The sequence below is a fragment of the Clupea harengus genome, chromosome 3 (genome assembly GCF_900700415.2).
Source record: "Clupea harengus chromosome 3, Ch_v2.0.2, whole genome shotgun sequence".
Taxonomy (NCBI): Eukaryota; Metazoa; Chordata; class Actinopteri; order Clupeiformes; family Clupeidae; genus Clupea; species Clupea harengus.
The window spans coordinates 19,104,850-19,126,620 of NC_045154.1; the positions used below are offsets into that span (position 1 = coordinate 19,104,850).

A 21,771-nucleotide genomic window follows, 5' to 3' on the forward strand; every position below is an offset into this window, starting at 1 on the left:
ATGTCGAGACAGGTCATCTCTGTCCCCCACACCAAAGAAGCCCCCCTGTGGCCATAGTTCAGTCGCTCCAGGATTTAGCAGATTTATTTATTTATTTGTTTATTGATGTGTTTGTTTATTTATTTGTTTATTTATTTGCCCCACTTAAACTCCATATACACTACAAAACAAATTAATGAGAGATAAAATTCACAGACATCAGTTTATCTGTATGAATATTTTAGTTTTTTTACAGTCATTGGACCGACCCTATACCACCATCAGGAGGCCAGAAGAAGCAGAAATAAGTTGCAGTTTAACCTCAAGGCTTATTTTATGCTATTTTATGCGTAATATATGTGGTAAATAAGAAAATATGCAGCGTCATGAAAACATACTGCAAACTGATGATTCTGCGTTGAACTCTGCGATCGTGGAATCTCGAAAAACTGGAGGACTGCCTAACCTAACTATGTATACTCTCTCCTGTCCCCCATACACACTTACACACACACTGACATAATGCATGCAAACATGCATACTCACTAACACAGACATAATTGCACATGTACAGACCCTTACATAAATAAATACACACACACACACGCGTCAATGAGAAATTGTCAAGTTTACTATGCAGGCTAGGGTCGAGGGATCATCCCCACCCTCTCCCAACCTTCCAGCACTTGCTTGTCACTCCTTCAAATGTTGTCGCCTCTTCCTGTGTTTGGCAGCTAGCGCCCCCTCTGTCCATTCTGACTCAGTGCAGCTTGGCAGCGAGTGTCCCTGTGTATGTGTGTGTGTGTGTGTCTCTCTTTCGCCCATCTACGCCCCCGGCAAACCTCTTCTACCTGCCTGCCAGCATCTCTTGCTGGTGACTCTCCGGGAGAAACGGTTCCTTAGTAAGCTCACCAAAAAAAATTACGAAAAAAAAAACAGACATTGTTTATGCAAAGAGACTGAATCTGTACATCACAGTCCATCACTATTGCCCTTGAAGCATGCAGGCAACGCCCTCATTCACTGCAATGGAAACATTTGTATCTCAATCCAATCAATGCAGCACAGAAACATACAAGTCTTTTCTAGAAATTTCTTTGAAAATGCATGTATTTTTGGTAAAATAATGTTATGTCTGTTTTTTCTTTTCTTAAGTGACAGTTCTCCTGCCTTGTGGGCTTAGTGTGCCAGCTGTGTGTGGGTGTCTCAAACTGCTCAGCTTGATTACTGTGCTTGCTGAGTTGTGAATGTGAGTGTCACTACTTTTCTGAAGATACCAATGTTCTGTGTGCCTACGGTTCAGCAGACCACAGATGTTTCACAAGAAAAAAAACTAAAACATTTTTTTTTTTAAATAACTCACACACACCACCACACACACATTCGTGCCTAAGAGTAGGGGGGCACTTGAGCAAGCTTCTTATATGGCTCGTCCCAGGACCCCCTTAAGTGTGAGTCTTGTGATCTTCGTCCGGGTAGCTTTGATGTACGCAGGCTTGCGCTTTATCTGTGACCCTCCTCCTCTTTTGGAAAACTGGCAGAGGACGTCTCCTAGGACAACCATGGATGTCTCCTAGCAGGACCGATGGACCGAACGTGTTTACAGAGAATCATAATCTTCCATTGTAGATGTGTGTGGCCAGTGCCCCAGGGCGGGTGGCCCTTTTGAAACCTATGTCAAGTTGACACTAAATCTTATGGTCGTACTCTAATCTGTAGAAGCAATCACAGCATCAAAGAGATGTAGCTTTTGCTTTAACACTTTTCAAATGTAATTGTTTTCGTTTTATTCAATTTAAATTATTTTCAGTTTTATAATCTAAGCTTGTTTGTATGTTTCAGAATTTCTCTGTATGTTCTGTATTTTTGATGTTGTGTGTGTTTGTGTAAGTGTGAGTGTGTATGTGTGCGTGTCTGTGTGTCTATGTGTGAGTAAATGAGTGCGTGCACGTGTGTCTGTAATTGTTGAGGTGAGTGAGTCTGAACGTGGTTTGCATGTCACACTGTAACACATCCCATTTCCCTTAGACCGTGTAAAGGTTCCACTCTCCTCAGGTGTTCCGTGAATGTTCACAGGTGATAACTTTGTAACATATTTTTCTTCGGTGTAACCAGGCCTATTCTGCTATTTTCAAAGTCTATATTTTTGCATTCTGCATTTGCATGGAAAAACAGCGCCATCGCTCATCAGCTGAAGCACTTTAAAGCATGCGTTTGATTTCTTACGCAACACCGAGAAGGAAAGGTGTGCGTTTTCTGTCTTCCGAGATGTGCTTATTCTTTCTCTGCCACTTTAAATTGAATTGCCATTGATATGCAATTGGAGGAGGCAAAGACTCTAGACACTGCTCCCTCACCATGACGGCCATCTTGAAAATCTATGCATGTTCTTCACATTGACAATGACCAGTGTCCATGTAGATCAGTATACAGTGCAGATGTGTATATGTGCCACTGTAGTGTAAAGAATGCATGTCTTACATCGATATGAAAACATTGACTTGTGACAATTGTTAAATTCTGATCTTTGTCTCTTACCAAAACTGTTCCACGGCTACTCATAGTATGGATTCATCCTATCACTACATGGCCTTTTATGTGACCAGTCTTACTGGTGTTTGTGTGCTTGTGTGTGTGTGTGTGTGTGTGTGTGTGTGTGTGTGTGTGTGTGTGTGGGGCCTTTTAGTCTGAAAAGCCCAGTGTAAATGGTGAAGTAGGAGCGGCCCGTTGAACAGATCCCTAAGTGGGTCTTGGCTGAGGAGTGGTAAGGTTATTATAGCCTTTTGCTGGTGGTCCAGTCAGAAAGCATTCTTGCTTGCTACCACAGCCCTTCTACTGTGACTAAAGAGCATCAACATGACTGAAATACTCACATTTCCTCAAAGTAGATACAGCAATGAATGAGTCTTCATCGTGGATCAATGTTTGGGGAAAAGCACAACTGAATTTTTTGCTGCAATGAGTTAATAAGTCAATATTCAAAATTCATCAATAATTATTTAATTTTTGCTGCTCTACTCTCAAATATTTAAAAACTGGTGTACAGTGGTGTGTAGTAAGCTTTAGTAAAAAACAAAAACATACCGCCAAACCTTTTTTAATTCAATTCTATGGTCTAATTATGGCAATATGAAGATTTTACATTTGAAAGTTTGTAAGCTTGTTTTGAAGGTAGTATGGCTTCTAGACTTCACCATGTAGTAACAGTCAAAGCTCAAGATATTGATTGATTGATGCTCTTTGTTATCAGGAAATGCATCCCATCTTTATTTTAATGAGCCATCATAAACGATCAATAAATCATCTGTCGATAAGGATAAAGAGCATACTTAGATTTGTGATTGAGGTTAGGGTCAAAGTTATGGTTAGGCTTTGTTGACACTTGAAAAGTACCTGATGGCTAGGCTTTGTTGACAGCTACGATAAAAGTTTCCTGAAACTTTTGTAAAGGTTTCTTGAAATGCTCTTATATAGCTGTTGATGGTTTGTTGGCTGTCATATGATCATGGACCGTTAAAATAAAGTGTTATCAGACAGCCACATGGGTTTTGACATAACAACCTGCTGTTCTGGTCCTACAAGGACTCGGGTTATTCCCTGGTCCCTCCAGTGCCCCTGTCACCGTGCAGAGGATCCGCCTGTGGGTGTGAATGAACAGTGTGACTAGAGTGAGAAAGCACACCATCGATTGTAGTCCAGTGTGTGATACGAATACATCAGTGCTGGATGGTGTCTTCATCCCTGTTTACAAATGATATGTAAAAAAAAGAACCTGTGACATAAAATGAATTTGAATATCACTTTTTTTCTGTAATAAAGCATTGATTGTATCTTTTAAATGCCCTTTGTGTTTTGTTTTCTGCATAAAGACTGATAAAAGAGTTGGGCAAATTGAGTCATTTGACTTTGGCTATATGAGCAGAGGAAGAAGTAGGCACAACAAAATGGAAACCTTCCTTTTTCAAACCCTCCTCTCGAGTGTATGTGACACCAAAGATCTGGTCCAAAGTATCTGATGTGTTCAGAGTTCACAAACATGATGTTTGCATGAGATTTGGTGTGTCATCCATTTGTCTTAGCTTTAAGTGTCTTGTGATTGCCACTAAACCCACTGTTTCCTCGTCAGTAGGTCTATACCCCGCTCTACGGTTGTTTGCTGATGGCGCCTGCCAGCCACGTGCAGTTATTTACTGCTTTCACTTGGCTACCGATTTAGTTCACTTGTTAAAGAGGTTTGAGTGATAAAGGGATCTTCACTGGAAGTGCTGATGTAGTCTCTCTGCATTTACAGGTTTTTGAATGGACTGAATAGCCCCTAGTAACCGTAGCTAGGATGGTTGTGAAATGCATCACATGCAGAGCCAAATGTATGCTGTTTCATAAACAAGAAAATTCCCCTTTAAATTGACAAATTTCCCATATCATTGGTTATTACCAGTGAAATATTAGGTTGTGACTATTAACTAAAAATTAAGAGCCTATCACAAATGGTATGATGGCTAAAATTATAGCATGGCTTGAATTCGACAGGGAACCAATGATGGACATTAATAAACTATTCGTCATCAATCACATTGTTTTATTTTCTGCGGTTAAGTGAAGTTGAAATTATATGAAATAGGCTAGTCATTGTCAATAACACCTTCGCATAATGTTAACGCTAATAAGTTAATGTTATCTGTTCACTCGGTAACGTAGTCTAGAATGGGCTCTATGCACGCCAGTAGAACGTTGACGACAATGCCAAATAATACGGCTCACTTACTTCCGGCGCTCACGCTACTTTGAAAGAATAGCGCTGTTTCATACGCGATGCCTGACGGAGCTGTCAAAACTCACAATTAATGACGTTCATTATGCAAATCTTCATCAAAGGCACCCAGTAGCAAACTGGAGAAGGGTTTTAAAATGTACGCCTCCTCCTACATCCACGAATACGAAGATGAGACTGTCATTCTTGTATTTTTGTATCGTCACGGTTAACTAGCTAGTTGTAGGCTAATGTGTGTAATCTAAACATTGCTCTACCACAGCGATAGTATCGTTAGCAGGGTTTGGAGGATTACTTTAAAAATGTATTCTGATACAATTACTGATTACCTGGATTACCTCAATGGCAAATTTGCAAATGAAGACAACAGAAAAGAGACATCAATAAGATGGCTTTCACTTAAGCGTAATCTGTAAATCAACAGCACAATGTAACCTTAGAAAAGAAAATGAGGAAACCAAGTTTTAACAATTAAACCTGCCCTCTGCTGAGTGTTTTTTAAAGACAAATATGCTTGTCATTATGCAAACCAGCCTCCTCTACATGGAAAGTGCACAACACCACAGTTTACAAAGCATAGGCTAGTAAAAAACAAAATCGGCACAGATTTAGAGCATAGACAGTATTTTTAATGAATCAAGTGTCCACTTTCTGAACTGATAAAGAGAATACATTTTAAGTAAATGCTGACAGTAGGACTACGGGTTCCAAATTGAAATGTAGGGCAGACCTAAAGAGTAGTATAGTATTATAGTTTAAATATGCTGTTTAAATGTTATTTGAATGAAAGTCGCGGTAACGTTGCGCATTTAACTTACATATAGCCCAACTTGCTTTGTTAATAAACAGATGTTACTCAGTCACACACCACGCCGAAACTTCAATTAAACTGCCACGAATATATTTCGGTCAGGGGTAGGGATGAGAATTGATAAGATTTTAACGATTCCGATGCCTTATCGATTCCTGCTTATCGATTCGATTCCTTATCGATTCTTTTATCGATTCTTATTGGGCAAGGGGTGAAAAAAAGAGCACAAACGGGTTTATTTACATTAATTTTCTTTTATATAATTTTCTATAATGCTGCACACACCATATACAGTATGTATACATACACATTTATATAAAAAAAAAAAAAAAAAAAAAAAAAAAAAACATTTATACATATTCCTCTTGAACTTAAAATAAAACTTACATAACTTAATTAAAATGTATTCTGTTTAATTTAAACATGTTCCTAGAAATTAACCTACCGAAAATCTGAGACATCTACCCTAGTAAAAGGGTGCAAACCTTTCACCACAAACTTAGTCACTGCTCGGTGACATTCGTTGATCCTCTCCTCGCTCATTTTATTTTTCCCTGCCTCGAAGAAAGGATGGGCTAGAGGTGTACAAGACGTGCTAGCTGTAGCCTGTGACCCAGACAGACTACCAGCCTCTGAACCGGTCTGACTGAACGTTATCAGCTAAATTGGATGGAAATGGAGATTATTTATATAGTGAAAGCTGGTTTACACAATGAAACAAATGGCACTAACAAAATCGCTGAATTTGCTGAGCTGACATAAAGCCACATTAAGAGGGGAGGCAAACACTACCTCTGCCTCAATGTAGGGGGCTGAAAATGGAAGATTCTATAGCTAAGCTAGTGTAGCTATATGCTAAGTCTAATAATGGATTAAAAGACGATATGCTCAGTTTAATAATGGGTTAACACGATAACGCGAACGTTTGCTGATAACACACGCCCTCCGATAATTAACACCGTTACGATCAAACATTTCTCAAAACTGGACTTTCAATCCAAACGTGAAGTGATCAATAATGGGAGACCAATGCCGGAGCTAAAATATATGCATCAAACGAAGGGACAGAAGATAACTTGATCGACTACACACAATAAAGGCAAATTGCTTCACACAGTTAGTGGTTGTGATCACTTTTGAGGAGTTTACCTTGGACAGAAAGAGATGAAGCGCCGACGTTAGCTGAGCTGCTGCATGCATCGAAGACATGACATTCCTGTAATTTAATTCCATGCTGTGTTCAAATGCTTATTCATATTTGTTGTATTTCCTCCCTTCGACGAAATAGACTTTTTAAACAGGTTACAAGTGGCGTAGGTGTCATTTTTGTCGTGTGAAATAGAGCCAAACTTTAGAACGCTTCCGCCTAGTTGCCATGTTTGCTGCAGTCTGAAGAAGAAACTGAAAAAGTTCGCGCATGCGCAACGCCACAGAGGACCGATAGCAGAACCGTTAAAGAATTTGGCTGACGATTCCAAACAATCGGTTCACTAGGAACCGGTTCTAAAAAAGAACCGGTTCTCGATTCTCATCGCTAGTCAGGGGCTTGTGTTTTATCCAAAGTCCCCCTTTTTTATAACGTTAGTAGGCAATCAATACTAACAGGTTAGCTAACCAACTTTAACCTTAAGCTAACCGGATGTCTGTGTAGACGTTAGCAGTGTTGGTCTTGCCTGTAATGCTTCATGAAATTTGACGTGGAGTCCTTGGACAACGAAAGTATTTTCACCGCGTGTAACCATAAGGTGCACTGCATTGTTATGTTCTTCCCACTTTCAGCTTTGAGGACAAAATAGTGTCGATATTTCCAGCCAGGGAAAGCATTTTTTGAACTCGAGGTCATCATATGGACCTTTTTTCTCTGTTGTCTTCTCGTGACGTGTTGTAAAGTGCGCATGTGAATGATGGTATAATGTTCTGCATTTTTAAATCTATTTGTAATCCTGTTAATAATCCCAATTTTTGCTAAAAGTATCTGTAATCTAATTACGTCTTCTTTATTTGTAACTGTACCGGAATACAGTTCACTTTTTTTGTATGCTAATTACGTAACGCTGTTCCATGTATTCCGTTACTCCCCAAGCCTGATCGTTAGTATCTGTGAAGGTTGAATATTCTTTCATCCAAGTTAAGAATGTATGACTTAACATATTTAAGTATATGATTCGATATAGCCTATACATTATGTAACGCTACTTTGTTGAAGTTCTCTGCTGTAATCTGTGCTTGCAAGTCTCACTGACAGTTACTAGGAAGTAAACCAGAAGTAAAGGCCCCGTCACACCATGACGTTCTGGTCAACGTTCTATGATGTTAGAGGAGACGTTGGTAATCGTCCATGGTCGCTGGTATTGCGCCAGAAGAGCTTTGTGTGAAAGCTGGTGAACGCTGTAATCGTCGGTAATCGTCGGTGATCGGAGGAGAACGCTGGTCCAAAAAAAAAGTTTTGAACATGCACAAAAGTTCTCATGGAGATCAGCGTTCATCAACGTTTAATTTAAACGCTGGAGAACTTCCGTGGAACGTTTTATTAACTTTGCACGCGTTTGGCTATCGTAGTCAGTCGTTGGGTAGGGTAGACTGAGTACCTACAGTTGATGCACCCGAAATAACTTATGTGCACAGCAATCCTGAGACGTGATTTTTAGTTTGGACATGCCTACTAACGTCCTCTTTGATCGAGGGAAATTTGAGCACCTAACCCATCTCTCGTAGGAAGATATTGGCGAAAGTTTTTTCACCAAGGGAAGATCTTACATACAATTAATATGTTATTAACCATACGTGATCAACAAACGCAACTTACATCATTGCAAACGTTATTCTGTGCACTATACATCTACATATCCAATGCTATCATGTCATGCAAGGTCATTGCATAATCTAGCGAAAAGCGGAGTGGAGGGTATTTGCTTGCTTGAGCCAGCATGAAGTAGATGTACTGAACTTGAACATAGCTGAGCACTGTTATAGCTGGTGCTGTTCCATGGCAGATGGATATGATATGAAGACTCTTGTGACATGGACAATGTGTGTGGATGTGTTGATGTTTTCTAATAATAAACCTTGAGAAACACAAATTCAGTGTCAAATTTAAATCATTTATTTTAATAACATAAAACCCCAGGAATAACGCCCGTTATTTCGTAAATCACAGTAATAATAACAGTAAATCTTCGTCCGAAGACATTGCTAGTGAAAGAGGCTTTGTATTCTTCTTACTTTCAGCAGCGCTAGTAGCAGAAGCCCCCCTCACACCTTTTCGTGGTCTTGGAGGCATGATGTTCACTGTTCAGATCAACTGAATCCACTATGATTTTCCAGCGTTTTATACCCGTTTGACCATAAAACCCACACGCCGCAAAACGCTTTTCTGTCATTATTCACACGTTAATTACACCTTTAACACGCTCTTCTAATGTTGACTTATCGTTTGTCGCGCTGGAGTGACACGTCAGCACACGTTTGTCGCGGACCAGTGACACGTCACTTGGTCGGTGTTACACACTCCTCATGTGTCAGTCCCACGCTAGTCATGTGTCAGTCCTACGCTATTCTTTTGTTAGTAACACGCCAGATGTGTCCACATCGCCCTAGAACGCTCGAAATTGAACGATTAGAAAGTTCAGAGAACGTTGACCAGAACGTCATGGTGTGACGGGGCCTTAAGTGAGCCGTATTATTTGGCATTGTCGTGAACGTTCTACTGGCGTGCATAGAGCCCATTGTGCTGGCTGAGTTAACTAACTTTAGCTGGCACAGAGCAATGCTAATTAAAACAGCTGATAGCACTTAATTTCTCAAGATTTCTCATCACTGTAGTACATGGATTTCAATTATGTTGAAACGTAAATATATCAATTCTAGTTTCAGAAGAACTTGAAACTAAAATTAGCCTGACTGGCATTTCCGTTAACTTTAACTGACTAAGAATAATTCCGTGGGGGAAACTAATGTGAAACAACCGAAGGAGGCGTAACCAAGGGCAACACCAAATAATTGTATTGTCATCAGAAGAGGGGGCGGATCCGCTATGACATCACCAGCTGCACATTATGTCACAATAAAACAATACATGTATTCTATAAGTTCTAAGTTTGTTTCATTATTATCGCAAACATTCACTTTACAGTCACACATACATTATCAGAGCTTTCTTGAAGACTAAGGAAAATATTGTCTCTTTTAATTTAATTGTACTCTTTCTTTTAAGTGCAAGCTGAATGGTAAGTCTGTTTCAATTCACTGTATTTTAAGCTTTTAATTTTAATTGACCAAGGATTTCGAGGTTTAATAGGCCATCTAAATCAAGAAATTGACAATAAAGCTACTTTGACTTTGAAATGTAATGTGATAGGTCCATTTAACTGATTTCTTTGTGATTTGTGCAGTTTATTAAGTCTAGTCTAGATTAAGTCTAAGTCTAGATAATTTTTATTCTGTGATGGTTTATGAACACAATTCTCCTTCTTCTCAGCAACGGTTCAGTTCGAGGGAGTGGGGCGGGGGATGGACAGAGGTGCTGGAGGTAAAACTTCTGGAGGAGAGAATCTGGCTGGAGGATAGGATGGAAGAGGTAAGATCCTATATAAAATGTGTGTGTGTGTGTGTGTGAGTGAGAGAGAGAGAGAGAGAGAGAGAGATAGAGTTTGTGATGGGCAGTTGTATATTAGCAGTGTTTTAGCCAATAGTAAGGGCAATAGTATATTGGAAGATACATGTAATAAGACTGGTTTGACCAAAACTTGAAAGACGTTGTTTCAATCTATCTACAGTCTTTCTGAGGAGACCTTATTAGAGTAACTAAGTATAGTGCTGCTGTCTGCGACTGTCTTAGGTGCGATGCCTCCTGTCCAGAGAGGTGGATGCAAAGCTGAATACTTTTAAACAGCAGTGGAGTGTGACGGAGGAGAGGAGAAAAAGGAGGGACTTTAGAGCCTCAGGTGAGTGTTTAATACAACAATGTTACCTGCAAAAACCAGTAAATGTAGCAGACCTGTATTTTATGTGTAGATACATTTTGTACCAATCTATAGGGAGGTATGCCTACCTAGTTGATACTGTAGACATCATATATGCATGAATGCATTATGTGTGTGTGTATCTGACTTATAGATGAGGACCTTAGAGAAGGGAAAGGAGAGTATGTGGATAGTCAAGGAAGTAGTGACGTTGAGGAGAAGGAGACACAGGGGGAGAGTGCAAGGGAAAGGGCAGAGGCAAAGGCAGAAATTGACAGCATGATGGACAAGATCGCGATGGAGAGACAGGAAGTTGAACTCCAAAAAAAGAGGTTGGAGGAACAGGTGGATGAAATGAAGAGAGAGGAGGAGCGAAGACAGCAGGAGCTGAAGGAGGAGTGGGAAAAGATGGAGGGAGAGAAAAAGAAGGTGGCAGAGGTGAGGAGGGAGATGGAGCAGAGGGAGCTGGAGAATCGAAATGAGAGATTGGAAGAGGAGCTCAGGAAGGAGAGAGAGAGTGAGAGCAGGAAGAAGGAGTTGGAGGACGAGTGGGGAAGGATTCAGGCAGAGTGGAAGAAGATAGAGGCGGAGAGGAAGGAGCTGGAGATTCAGAGGGAAAGGCTCGAGGAGAAGGACAGGAAGCTGAAGGAGAAAGTGCTCATGAAGCGCCAGAGTGCAGAACTGAGACAGAAGGAGCTGCAGGAAGAGAGGAGGACTCTAGAGGCCGAAAAAAGGGCAATGGACGAGCAGCAAGAGATGCACCGACTTGAGGGAGCCAAGAGAAAGCGAGAACTGGAAGACGAGTGGGAAAAAATCAATGCGGAGAAGAAAAGCTTGGAGGAAAGGATCGAGATGGTACAGAGACAGGTGGAGGTCCAGAAGGAGCAGCTCCACGATAAGGAGCGCAGGATGAAAGAGAGGGAGGCTCAGAGAAAAGAGAAGGAGATGAACAGAAAAAAAGAGGTGGTGGAGGAATGGAGACGGATCGAGGAAGAGCAAGGCAAAATGGAGGCCCAGAAAAAGAGAGGTCTGGAGGAGGAGTGGAAGAAGGTCGAGGAAGAGAGACAGCGCATGCAGCAGAAGCGGGACACGGATGAACAGGAAGTGAAGCAACAGAAGGAAAGGATCCAGGAGAAGGAGAGGAAGCTGTCAGAGAAGCTGACGCTGCGGAGAGAGAGGGAGGCACTGAGAAAACAGGAGATGGAGGAAGAATGGGCAAGGGTGGAGAACGAGAGGAAGATCATTGAGCTCCAGAAACAGGAGGTGCAGTTCCAGGAGGAGAAGCTGATGAAGACCAAAAAGAAGAGGGAGAACTATGAGCTCAAAGCGGAGGAGCAAGCCGCCCAGAGGAGGAGGCTGGACCAGGAGGAGAGGAGGCTGGACAGGGACAGACTGAGAGTGGAGACAGAGCAGAGGGAGCTGGAGATGCAGAGAGAGAGACTGCTGGCCAAGGAGAGGAGGATGAAGGAGAGGGCAACCGTGAGGAAAGAGGAGGACTCTGCGCGTCTGAGAGAGCTCGAGGACGAGTGGAGAGATCTGGAGAGGGAGAAGAAGCGAGGGGTTCAGAAAAGGGAGCCGCTTCGTCCCATGGATTATGATATATTTTCGTCCGTGGACTCAGACGAAACTGACTTTGGAGATCTGGACATCTATCTGAACACTAACACCCAGTGTCACATCTTACCCAAGCAACAGCAAAGCGCCACCCAGTGGAGCTCAAGGGAAGCACAAGGGGATGCAGAACATTCCTCTCCGTGGGATACTGATGAAAACGACTCTCAGCCGGTCACTCAGAAAAATAAAACCAAACGTATATCCCCTCCAAAACAATCACCAGCTGAGACACTAGAGCCAAACACCAACCACGCGATGAAGCCAGCTGAGATACTAGGGCCAAGCACCAATCACGGGATGAAGCCAGTGAAAGAGAAAGGCAGTGAGAAAAGGACGAAAACTGATAAAAAGAAAAAGATTGAAAAGGAGCTGACTGTTGACAACGTGATCAATAAGGAACTTGAGTTGTTCAAACAAGAACTGGAAGCAAAAGTGCAAAATCAAAAACGTACAGCGAAGGCAGTGACAGAGACGCTGAAGCCAGCTAAGACACTAGGGCCAAGCACCAACCACGGGATGAAGCCAGTGAAAGAGAAAAGCAGTGAGAAAAGGACGAAAACTGAGAAAAAGAAAAAGCCTGACAAGGAGCTGACTGTTGACAACCTGATCAACGAGGAGCTTGAGTTGTTCAAACAAGAGTTGGAAGCAAAAGTACAAAATCAAAAACGTGCAGCGAAGGCAGTGACAGAGACACTGAAGAAGGAGGATGACATCGATGCTTTGATCATGGAAGAGATGCAACTCATGGAACAAGACAAAACAACAAAGACAAAGAACAGAAGCTAAAAGGCAGACTATGTTGCCCATGTTAAAATTACACTTTGTAAGGATGAATGTGATATTGAAGGCATTTAATGGATTTAAGAGAAAAAAAAACTGCAATACTTGCTGATGCTAACCAGTCCCAACTGTGCCCTTCTATGTGATCTGCGGTTTCAGCAATCCTCTCAAGTTATGGCCTCAACTGTTTCTAAATCATAATTTAAAAATAATCTTAAACCCAACGACAACAACAGAATCAGAATTACAGTACACTTCTGGAATCCCAAATGTATTGTCAGTCCTCTCTCTCAGCCTCTCTCCTTCAGTCTGATCATTTCATCCCAGTCCCTCTCTCGCACCTGTCCCACTCCAAAGGCCCACAGCCAGGGCCATTACCCCAGCCAACCCTCTCTCTCCCCTCACGCTACCCGTGCCTGATGCCCGCAGTGCCTCATCCTCACGCTACCCGCGCCATGCCTGATGCCGCCGCAGCAGTGCCTCATCCTCACGCTACCCGTGCCTGATGCCCCCGCAGCAGTGCCTCCTCCTCACGCTACCCGTGCCTGATGCCCCCGCAGCAGTGCCTCATCCTCACGCTACCCGTGCCTGATGCCCCCGCAGCAGTGCCTCATCCTCACGCTACGCGTGCCTGATGTCCCCTGATGCCCCCGCAGCAGTGCCTCATCCTCACGCTACCCGTGCCTGGTGCCCCCGCAGCAGTGCCTCCTCCTGGAGGTCTGAGAGAGATCAGCGAAGGGCCCAGGCTTGGCCTCCACCCAGGGAGAAACCTTCTGCCGCCCGCCGGCGCTCTTAGCCGGAGCCGCCACGTCAGCCAAAGCGATGACCTCCTGCCGGCCTGGTCGCGCCAGAAGGGTCAAGACTCCTTAATCACGGCAAGCTCCTCGGAGCCGACTGCAGTCAACAACACCTACGGTCTTGGATCGGAGTGGCCATTGTCGCGATCTCTGTCTCTCTTCAGGGAGAGTGAGAGAGAGATGAGAGTAGACTCTTCACTGTAATGTCAACCTGCAGTGTGGCCACTCACTGCCCACACTCTGGCACTACCAGAGTGCCTGTCTGCCAAAATGATAGTTGCCCCCTACCCCGTCTCTGTGTCCTGTCCCACCTCCCCTGCTGCTCCTCTTGCCACGGCCCCCCACCACTGTGACCCAGAGCCATCTGGACTTGTCCAAACACCACTGTGATTCACAGCGCCTGGGTCCAGCCAAGCCCATCCTGCTCTCAACCCAGCTGTAGTGAATTATACATTTCCCATCCATTCCCATCACTTCATTATCATTATTATTATTATTATCATTATTATTATTATTATCATTATTATTATTTGGCTGTTTGCTCATTTCATTATAAAGTGTATTCCATTACACATGTGTGTCTTGTGTAGTCAATACAATTTGTAAAATTCCATTCAGTTCAAATGTATTTGTTTATATACTGTCATTAACAATTTATAAAGCCTCAAAGCTCTGATATGCAATGACAGAGAAGATGCGATATATTATCACTTTGGTGCAGGTGCTCAAAGAATACTGCAACCATTTCATGTATTTATCAAGGAAATACTACTGCCAAGAGGAAATATAATACAATGAAAGGAATGCCACCTGTGGGTGTGTTTGTGGCATGCTAAAACCCTCTTTGTTAAACCAGCATAATGAGCCATGCCAGCCCACAAACCTGCACAATCCTCTTAGTGAGATGCCTGAGAGACGGAGCTGGTGCAGAAAGTGGATCTGATTTGATTTGCATGACAAGGCAAAAACCCATTGAGCCAAAAGAAATAATGTTTTTTTCCGCATTCCCAGTTCATCCCCTATACTTCGCATGAATTTCTTCCCAGCCTGCTGCAGTCCACAAACACACTTACATACACACACTCGTTCAATTCACCTTTATGACTTCACTAATGCTTAACAAAGGAGATCACGAGTGAGTGTCTTGGGACTAATTAAAGCTGCCCCTCCCATGCCTTCCTCCTTACCCTGCACAGATAAGACTGGTCGCCTCCATAGTCATATATAGTTGTCTATGGTTGCCTCCCTCTAAGACAAATACCACAGACTGAGGGCAGGACTAAAGGAGCCGTGTCAGAGCCCACACCCCTAGCTCAACTCTAAGTCTACACATGTTTGTGTGAAGGCCGGCATGGACTTCCAGAGAAATCCCTGTCAAATTAAGATAAGGGATATTGGGCAGTTTTGTGACAATGGCACAATAAAATTGGAAAACGGATCAAGAGAGTAGGTATAAATGTGGGTGGAATCGGAGACAGTGCCAATGGCAGTGACAGCTGAGCAGAACTTTGACCTGAGTTTCCTGAGCAGAGAGGAGACTCAGACTGTGCTGAGGGTGCTCGAGCGAGACAGGCATCTGAAGATGATCGAGGCAGAGAGAGTGGGGTAAGTGGAAGACAGATGATACTATTCCCTATAGGGTGAACTTCAGTGGGTTTCGAATTTAAAAAAAGGTGTACTAGTAAGGATGTGCATCCAAAATAATAATATTTCAAAAAATAACAAATGCAACGGCTTGTCCATGAAGATAATTATTGGAAGACAATGACAAATGTGTCATACTTTTGTTGCCTAATATGAGCTTGACAGCTTGGCAACTAAATGTACATCTTTTCAGGTAGATTCTTCATTGATCAAGGCCATTCTAATTTGAGAAAAACACACATTTGCAGACAAAATACCTGTAGTTGTCATAGGCAACAGCAGTGCACTTACTTTTGTTTTGGTTCTTTGTGTTTTGTCATGGAAGCGGCGTCATGACTCTGGAAGCTCAATAGCTTAGTGGTGTACTGTTTTGAAACTGGTGCCACTGCACATGAATGGCAGTAGCATTGTGGCCACATTCTGGACTTGTGTGTGTGTGTGTGTGTGTGTGTGTGTGTGTGTGTGTGTGTGTGTGTGTGTGTGTGTGTGTGTGTGTGTGTGTGTGTGTGTGTGTGTGCGTGTGCGTGTGTGTGGGATTGTGGGATATCCAGGGAGGGTCCCTGGCAACAAGCCTTTCAGTATTCACGGGTGTGGTGTGTTCAGAGTGTCACAATGTTCAAAATGCAATCAGTCAAAATGATGTGAGTCATAAAGGTTGTGGCTAACTGCTGGTGTAGAATGCATATATAGAGTAGGTATCGCCTGGATATGGAGGGGAATGTTATTTCTGTAATGCTATATGCTCATCTCGTGTGAGTGCACCTACACAAAAAAGCATGGAATATGATCCGCGTTACACCTTTTCCCATTGAATGTTGACGGTATTTTTCTGTACCCAAACTATGCTGTGGGCACTAGTAATTGAGTCGGCTAAACTTCGTACTTCTCGTGTTTCACCAAAGTCTTTTCAGGTAGAAAAGCAGGCTTAAGAAGATGTCCAAGTGCCTTGAGTCTGTACTTCGCTGAGGTGTCTCCATAGTTAACAGACACTTATCCATAAGTCACAAAGACACGGGGAAGACACGTAATCATTGTTTGTTCTCCAGAGTAGCTGGGGTCATAACCTTGCCTTTGTAACTAAGGTACAGTACTCTCCCAGAGAGGCTGCAGTAACGGTGTCAGCGTTTGTGGCACGGCATTCTTTGACAAATGTGCAGTTCTCACACATATGGATCTCAGTGTACAGTTCTCACACATATGGATCTCAGTGTGCAGTTCTCACATATGGATCTCAGTGTGCAGTTCTCACATACGAATCTCAGTGTGCAGTTCTCACATATGGATCTCAGTGTGCAGGTCTCACACATACTGTATGGATCTCAGTGTGCAGTTCTCACATATGGATCTCAGTGTGCAGTTCTCACACATATGGATCTCAGTGTGCAGTTCTCACACGTATGGACCTCAGTGTGCAGTTCTCACATATGGATCTCAGTGTGCAGTTCTCACACACATTTATACACAGAAAAAAACTTCCATGTGTATAGATCTACCCAGATGTACTCAGACAGCACAAAAACGAAACTGAAGACAACGTTAAGGATGAAACAATGGAGCAAGGTCAAAATAGAATAACTGTCCATCAGGCATCTCAGGATCTCAGTGTGAAGTTCTCACACATATGGATCTCAGTGTGCAGTTCTCACACATATGGATCTCAGTGGCTTACTCCGACCTGAATCTGGCCTGGCCTGCCACAACCATACCACATCAAAGCCAGGTCTGTTTCAGAGTCGTCTCCTAGCCAAGGAAGAAGCCTTCGCAAACATTAATGGACTCCAAATGAGTCTTCCCCTCTAGTCACAGGAAGCGGTGGGAAGTAATGATCCCATTGTGATGTTGCACAAGGAGCTATTTGGAGTTCAGCATCTTAGTTTAAATTACTGCAGGATATATGCTGACGTGCTCGACCAGTCTGTTCAGAGTATCCATTTACATGTTGTTTACACACAATATGGAAGCACCTGTAGCCTACGTGCTGCGACACCTGGGGCACCAGTCATAATGCTGTCCAGGTCAAACTTCTTATCACTTGAGTGCAAGATAATTATAAAAGAGAAAGCAAAAGACAACAGACCATCCCTGAAGTTTATGGTAACAGCTCACTCTAAAAACAGATAACAACTGTTAAAAATTAATCCGAAACTGTAGAGTGAAGACACGCAGTTAAATAAAGGGCTGTCATCAGATACTAAATAATTCATAGCAAAATCATTTTTAATTCACTATTTTAGTGAGCTACATGTTGACAACATGCTGTCTGTGTCTATGTAAGCATCTGAATAAAATTGTAAATGTAAAGATTTAACTGCATTCAGGAATGCTAATATGATCTTCAACTAAAATTCTGTTGCTGTTCCTCAGCCGGTTGTTCCCTGGGAGAGACACTAGGCTGGGAATGAAGAACTCTGTGAGCTCTTCCCCTCAGCGAGCGCAGACCGTATGGAGCACCATGCTCCCAGTCTCACCAGTGCAGGCAAACCCACCACCTATAAAGGCTTCACCCAGGCTGAACACACAGGCAAACCCACCACCTATGAAGGCTTTACCCAGGCTGAACACACAGGCAAACACAGGCAAGAGATCCTCAGACATTCTGTTCTGTACACATCATTCATAAATCTACATTATCTAGTTGAATGTAATGATTCAGAAACCTGAGGTAAATGTTGTATTTGAATACATTTATTTATTTTTTGCTTTGATTTGATTTTTTGCTTTGATTTTGTACAGCGTATTGGAGAAGAAAAAAAATGAAAAACAAAATCTAATTGTCAGTGCAAGACACATGCAAGTTATAAATACTAAATGCAGTGGCTGAAAACCATTAGCCATTCTAATGTATAGCACCAATGGCTACAGGGGGAATGCCTACACAGGACACAGGACAGTATGCTTGAGGCCTAAAGTAAAAGTAATGTGGTCTGTCCCAGGGGACCATGCCAGGTCTTGGTGTCATTGATAATTGTGATGTGCTCTCTATTCCAGAAAGCCAAGCTGGCAGAGCTGGAGATTCGTCAGGAGGAGTCGGGAAGCACCCGAGCCTACGCTCTCGTCTCTCCTCACTGCTCAGCATCCCATTTCTGCAGCGCAAAAGCAACAGCAGAGACGGGAACATCAGCAGAGACGTGAACATCAGCAGAGACGGGAACATCAGCAGAGACGTGAACATCAGCAGCGGTCATAGAGACATGGGCAGCAGCAGCAGAGGCACAGATGCAAGCAGCAGCAGCAGCATCAGCAGGCCTCAACAGGTACAGATCAGCATTCAGTCAATCATAGCCCAGCACCAACGTTATGTACGTCACGTAATGTTTTGTTAATCATAAAATAAAATAAAATATTCCTGTGCTGGATAATTTCATATGCAAAGCACTTTGTACTTTATACACGGCAGCCAATAAAAAGACTATTGTGTGAGTAACGTCAGTTTTCTGAAGCTGCACTCTATACATAGAAAGCAAGGCCTTCCTGTGCTGGTTCACCTTGACTAAGACACGCGCCTCTTAAAGAGATTCAGCACATCACCCTCCCTGGATTTAGAATGCCCTTCTCAGTATGCCACACCTCACATAGGACATGTCGTTTTATTGGAGGAACACATAAAGATATTGTTCTCAAAGCCAGGCTTCTCCCTTCATTGTTGTGACAATAATGACTTTAAAAATAACATGACTTCCGTGTCATTTGTAAATACACAATGCTAAAAATAGAGACAATCATTTGCAATAACACAGCATAAAACAAGTCGGGTAAAGGATCATAATTGCGGTTAGTGGTTAGTGTAATTGAAGAGAGATAGCATGTCAAGGACATTGTCATTTATCTGTTTTGAATTCCTAGGTTAACCGCCATGGCATTTCAAGTGAAGAGTCCCAAGCCATCAGGAAACAGAGAGAGATAACAGAGAGAGATAAACAAACAGAATCATCTTTCCCAGGAACTCATCTGAAAGCAGAGTCATGCACAGGTAAACTGTTTTGGCTTGTTATTGCTTCCTGGTCCCAGTGTGTTAAGTTAGTAAATCTAAGGAACATTCTTTATGAGCAGTAGAATAGTTATTGTTTTTATTCTCAGTTGAATTATTGTTAGAATGCTGGTGAACAAAACACACCTGTGACTGGATTTTGTCTTAAGAATGATCTTTAATTGTCTATTCTTTCTCCCTGCAGATCAGACACACAGAGAGAAACATGACAGACAGAGTCCTGACATTTCTAGACCTACCAAGTCAGCCTCAAGGCCAGCCAGTCTCCTCACAACAAGGCCAGCGTCACTGTCAGAGGGGACAAGCCCCTCGCCCTCTCCAGAGCAGGACAGACACACAGTGGGAATCAGTATCCCAAATGGTACAGTGACCAGACCTGAGGGATGGGAGGCAGAGCAGCAAAGCATTGTGGGACCTGAAACAGCAACAGGACAACTGCAGTGCGAGGCTTTTGCATTTATCAACACAGAGCTCGGAAACACAGACAGATCTACATGGCCCGCTGACCCAAAAGAGCAGTTTACGACAGGGAGGTGTGAGAAGCCTGAACCCACTGAGGGGGTGAGCCCCCCTCTCAGAGGAAGTGACATAACTGAAGAGTCATGTGACCCCACAGAAGATGGCCCACTTCCAAGTAAAGCTGATGAAGATGAAGATGAAGACGAAGACTCACGGGAGGCCAGTCTGCCCATCACTCCAGATGACACCTCCTTGTGCTGTGTGCCCTTGACTTCTGACAGGGAAATTAAAAAGGACGTTAACCAACCTATTTCCGGAGGTACAGAAACACAAAACCTTATTCACCGCTTTTCCAATGAGAATCAAAAGCCTAGTATACCTGGTCGGTCTCCTGCATGTGGACAAACAGACCACAGTGTTTCAGAAATACTCTGTGATGATAATGTAAACACACAGACGTCCGTGTCTACCAGACAAGACAATAGAGAGCCCCCCGTGGCAGTTGTTTCCATGCTCTCCTCTGCCAACAGTCTGAAACAAAACAATATCAACAACTTATTAAAAGCAAAGAGGAGCACTTTTAAAGCTTCAAATAAGCATGTAACGTCCTCAGCCTCTCCATCCTCAGAGACTGAAGAGACAAGAACAGGAAGTGTGAAGTCACCAACAACAGGTGCAAACGCTTCTACTGCAGACACTGATCAGGGTGGATCTGCACTGGCATCCTCGGCCTGCCGCACTGAGAGCATCACAGCCGGCAGGTCCCACCGCCCTCACAGCCTCTCCTCTGCAGAGCAGGCGCGCTCTCCCTCGCCGAGGATCCAGGGTCCTGGTAGAAGCCACCTAGATGCTGTGCCTAGACGCAACACTTATCTAGAGTCACCTGGCTCTTTGGCCCCTCTCAAGGCCAGGCATTATCTCGCTGGCACATCTCTGGAGAAGGCCAAGTCATGTGAGAGGTTGCCTCTAAGGGCAGCGAGTGCAGATTCCTCTACCTGCCATTCCTCTTCTGCTCCTCGTGACACTAGATTTATGTCCTCCTCAGACAGAATTCATATCCTAGCGATGCAGCACGCCCAAGGACCTAAATCAGGAAGGGACGATCAGGACTCAAATGGGCTTCAGCTTCCTTACAACCAAAAAAGAGGGAGAAGTTATTCTACTTATGACTTAAGTTCATCATCGCATTCTCATACTCCTTCGCATTCCAATAGTAGAGACAACTTCAAGCTTGCACGTAAACAAAGATCGTTAACTGTAAGCACCTCAACTCTGCCACAGCATGGTTTAGCCGTAGATGAACATCCCCACCAATCAAATTTGAGTGTCTTCGCAACCAACCGCCTTAGACATTCACAACAAGCCACTCCAGACAGAGAAGACTTCCGAGGAGACTTCCAACAATGCACTAAATTCAGCTCCCATGATAATTTAAGTAAAAATTCACTAAACAAATTTGATTCATTAAAGGTCAGTATCAATGCAGACCCAATTCCAATCAAAAAGAAGAGGAATTATCCGCCAGATATGAACTATCCTACTAACCATTTTAATTATCAAGAACATGATGGAAGGTCAGATGTAGTCCTCACAGACACAACATTCAAAGAATATCATCATACTACTTTATACAGCACGGTAAAGGAGAAAAACAACGAAAGATGGTCGTCAGTCTCAGACCTGGAAAACCCTGAAGTCAATCACAAGACACAGAAGCACATTTTTGTGGAGCAGCACACTTTCTTTCGTAAAAAACAAACCTTCACAAAGCCAAGGGATCTCTTGTTAGATTCTACAGGTAGCCAGATCAGTTTGGACTGGAGTTCTGAAGACACGGACGAGGACATCTTCTCCATTTCACATGATCAGTGCAGTCAGGGGAGTCCCCCAAACTACTTCACTAACTATGACAGGGGACTAAAATGTCATCATAAATCTTCCTCTAATGTACATCAGGAAATTCACAA

At 43.1% G+C, this 21,771-nt stretch overlaps 2 protein-coding genes across 2 annotated transcripts; both read left to right on the top strand.

Moving 5' to 3' along the window:
• Positions 1–10,044: 10,044 nt before the first annotated feature.
• On the top strand, positions 10,045–13,344 carry LOC116219279 (trichohyalin-like). The gene is made up of 3 exons (XM_042707448.1): positions 10,045–10,137; positions 10,399–10,504; positions 10,677–13,344. Exons 1-3 carry the CDS (start codon positions 10,129–10,131, stop codon positions 12,920–12,922), a joined length of 2,361 nt encoding a protein of 786 aa, XP_042563382.1. The 5' UTR covers positions 10,045–10,128; the 3' UTR covers positions 12,923–13,344.
• Positions 13,345–14,960: 1,616 nt separating this feature from the next.
• Positions 14,961–20,339, top strand: LOC116219282. The gene is made up of 7 exons (XM_031562484.2): positions 14,961–15,318; positions 17,722–17,933; positions 18,346–18,611; positions 19,201–19,327; positions 19,530–19,706; positions 19,962–20,123; positions 20,335–20,339. The coding sequence occupies exons 1-7, from the start codon at positions 15,170–15,172 to the stop codon at positions 20,337–20,339; spliced, it is 1,098 nt and encodes a 365-aa protein (XP_031418344.1). The 5' UTR covers positions 14,961–15,169.
• The last annotated feature ends 1,432 nt before the right edge of the window (positions 20,340–21,771 follow it).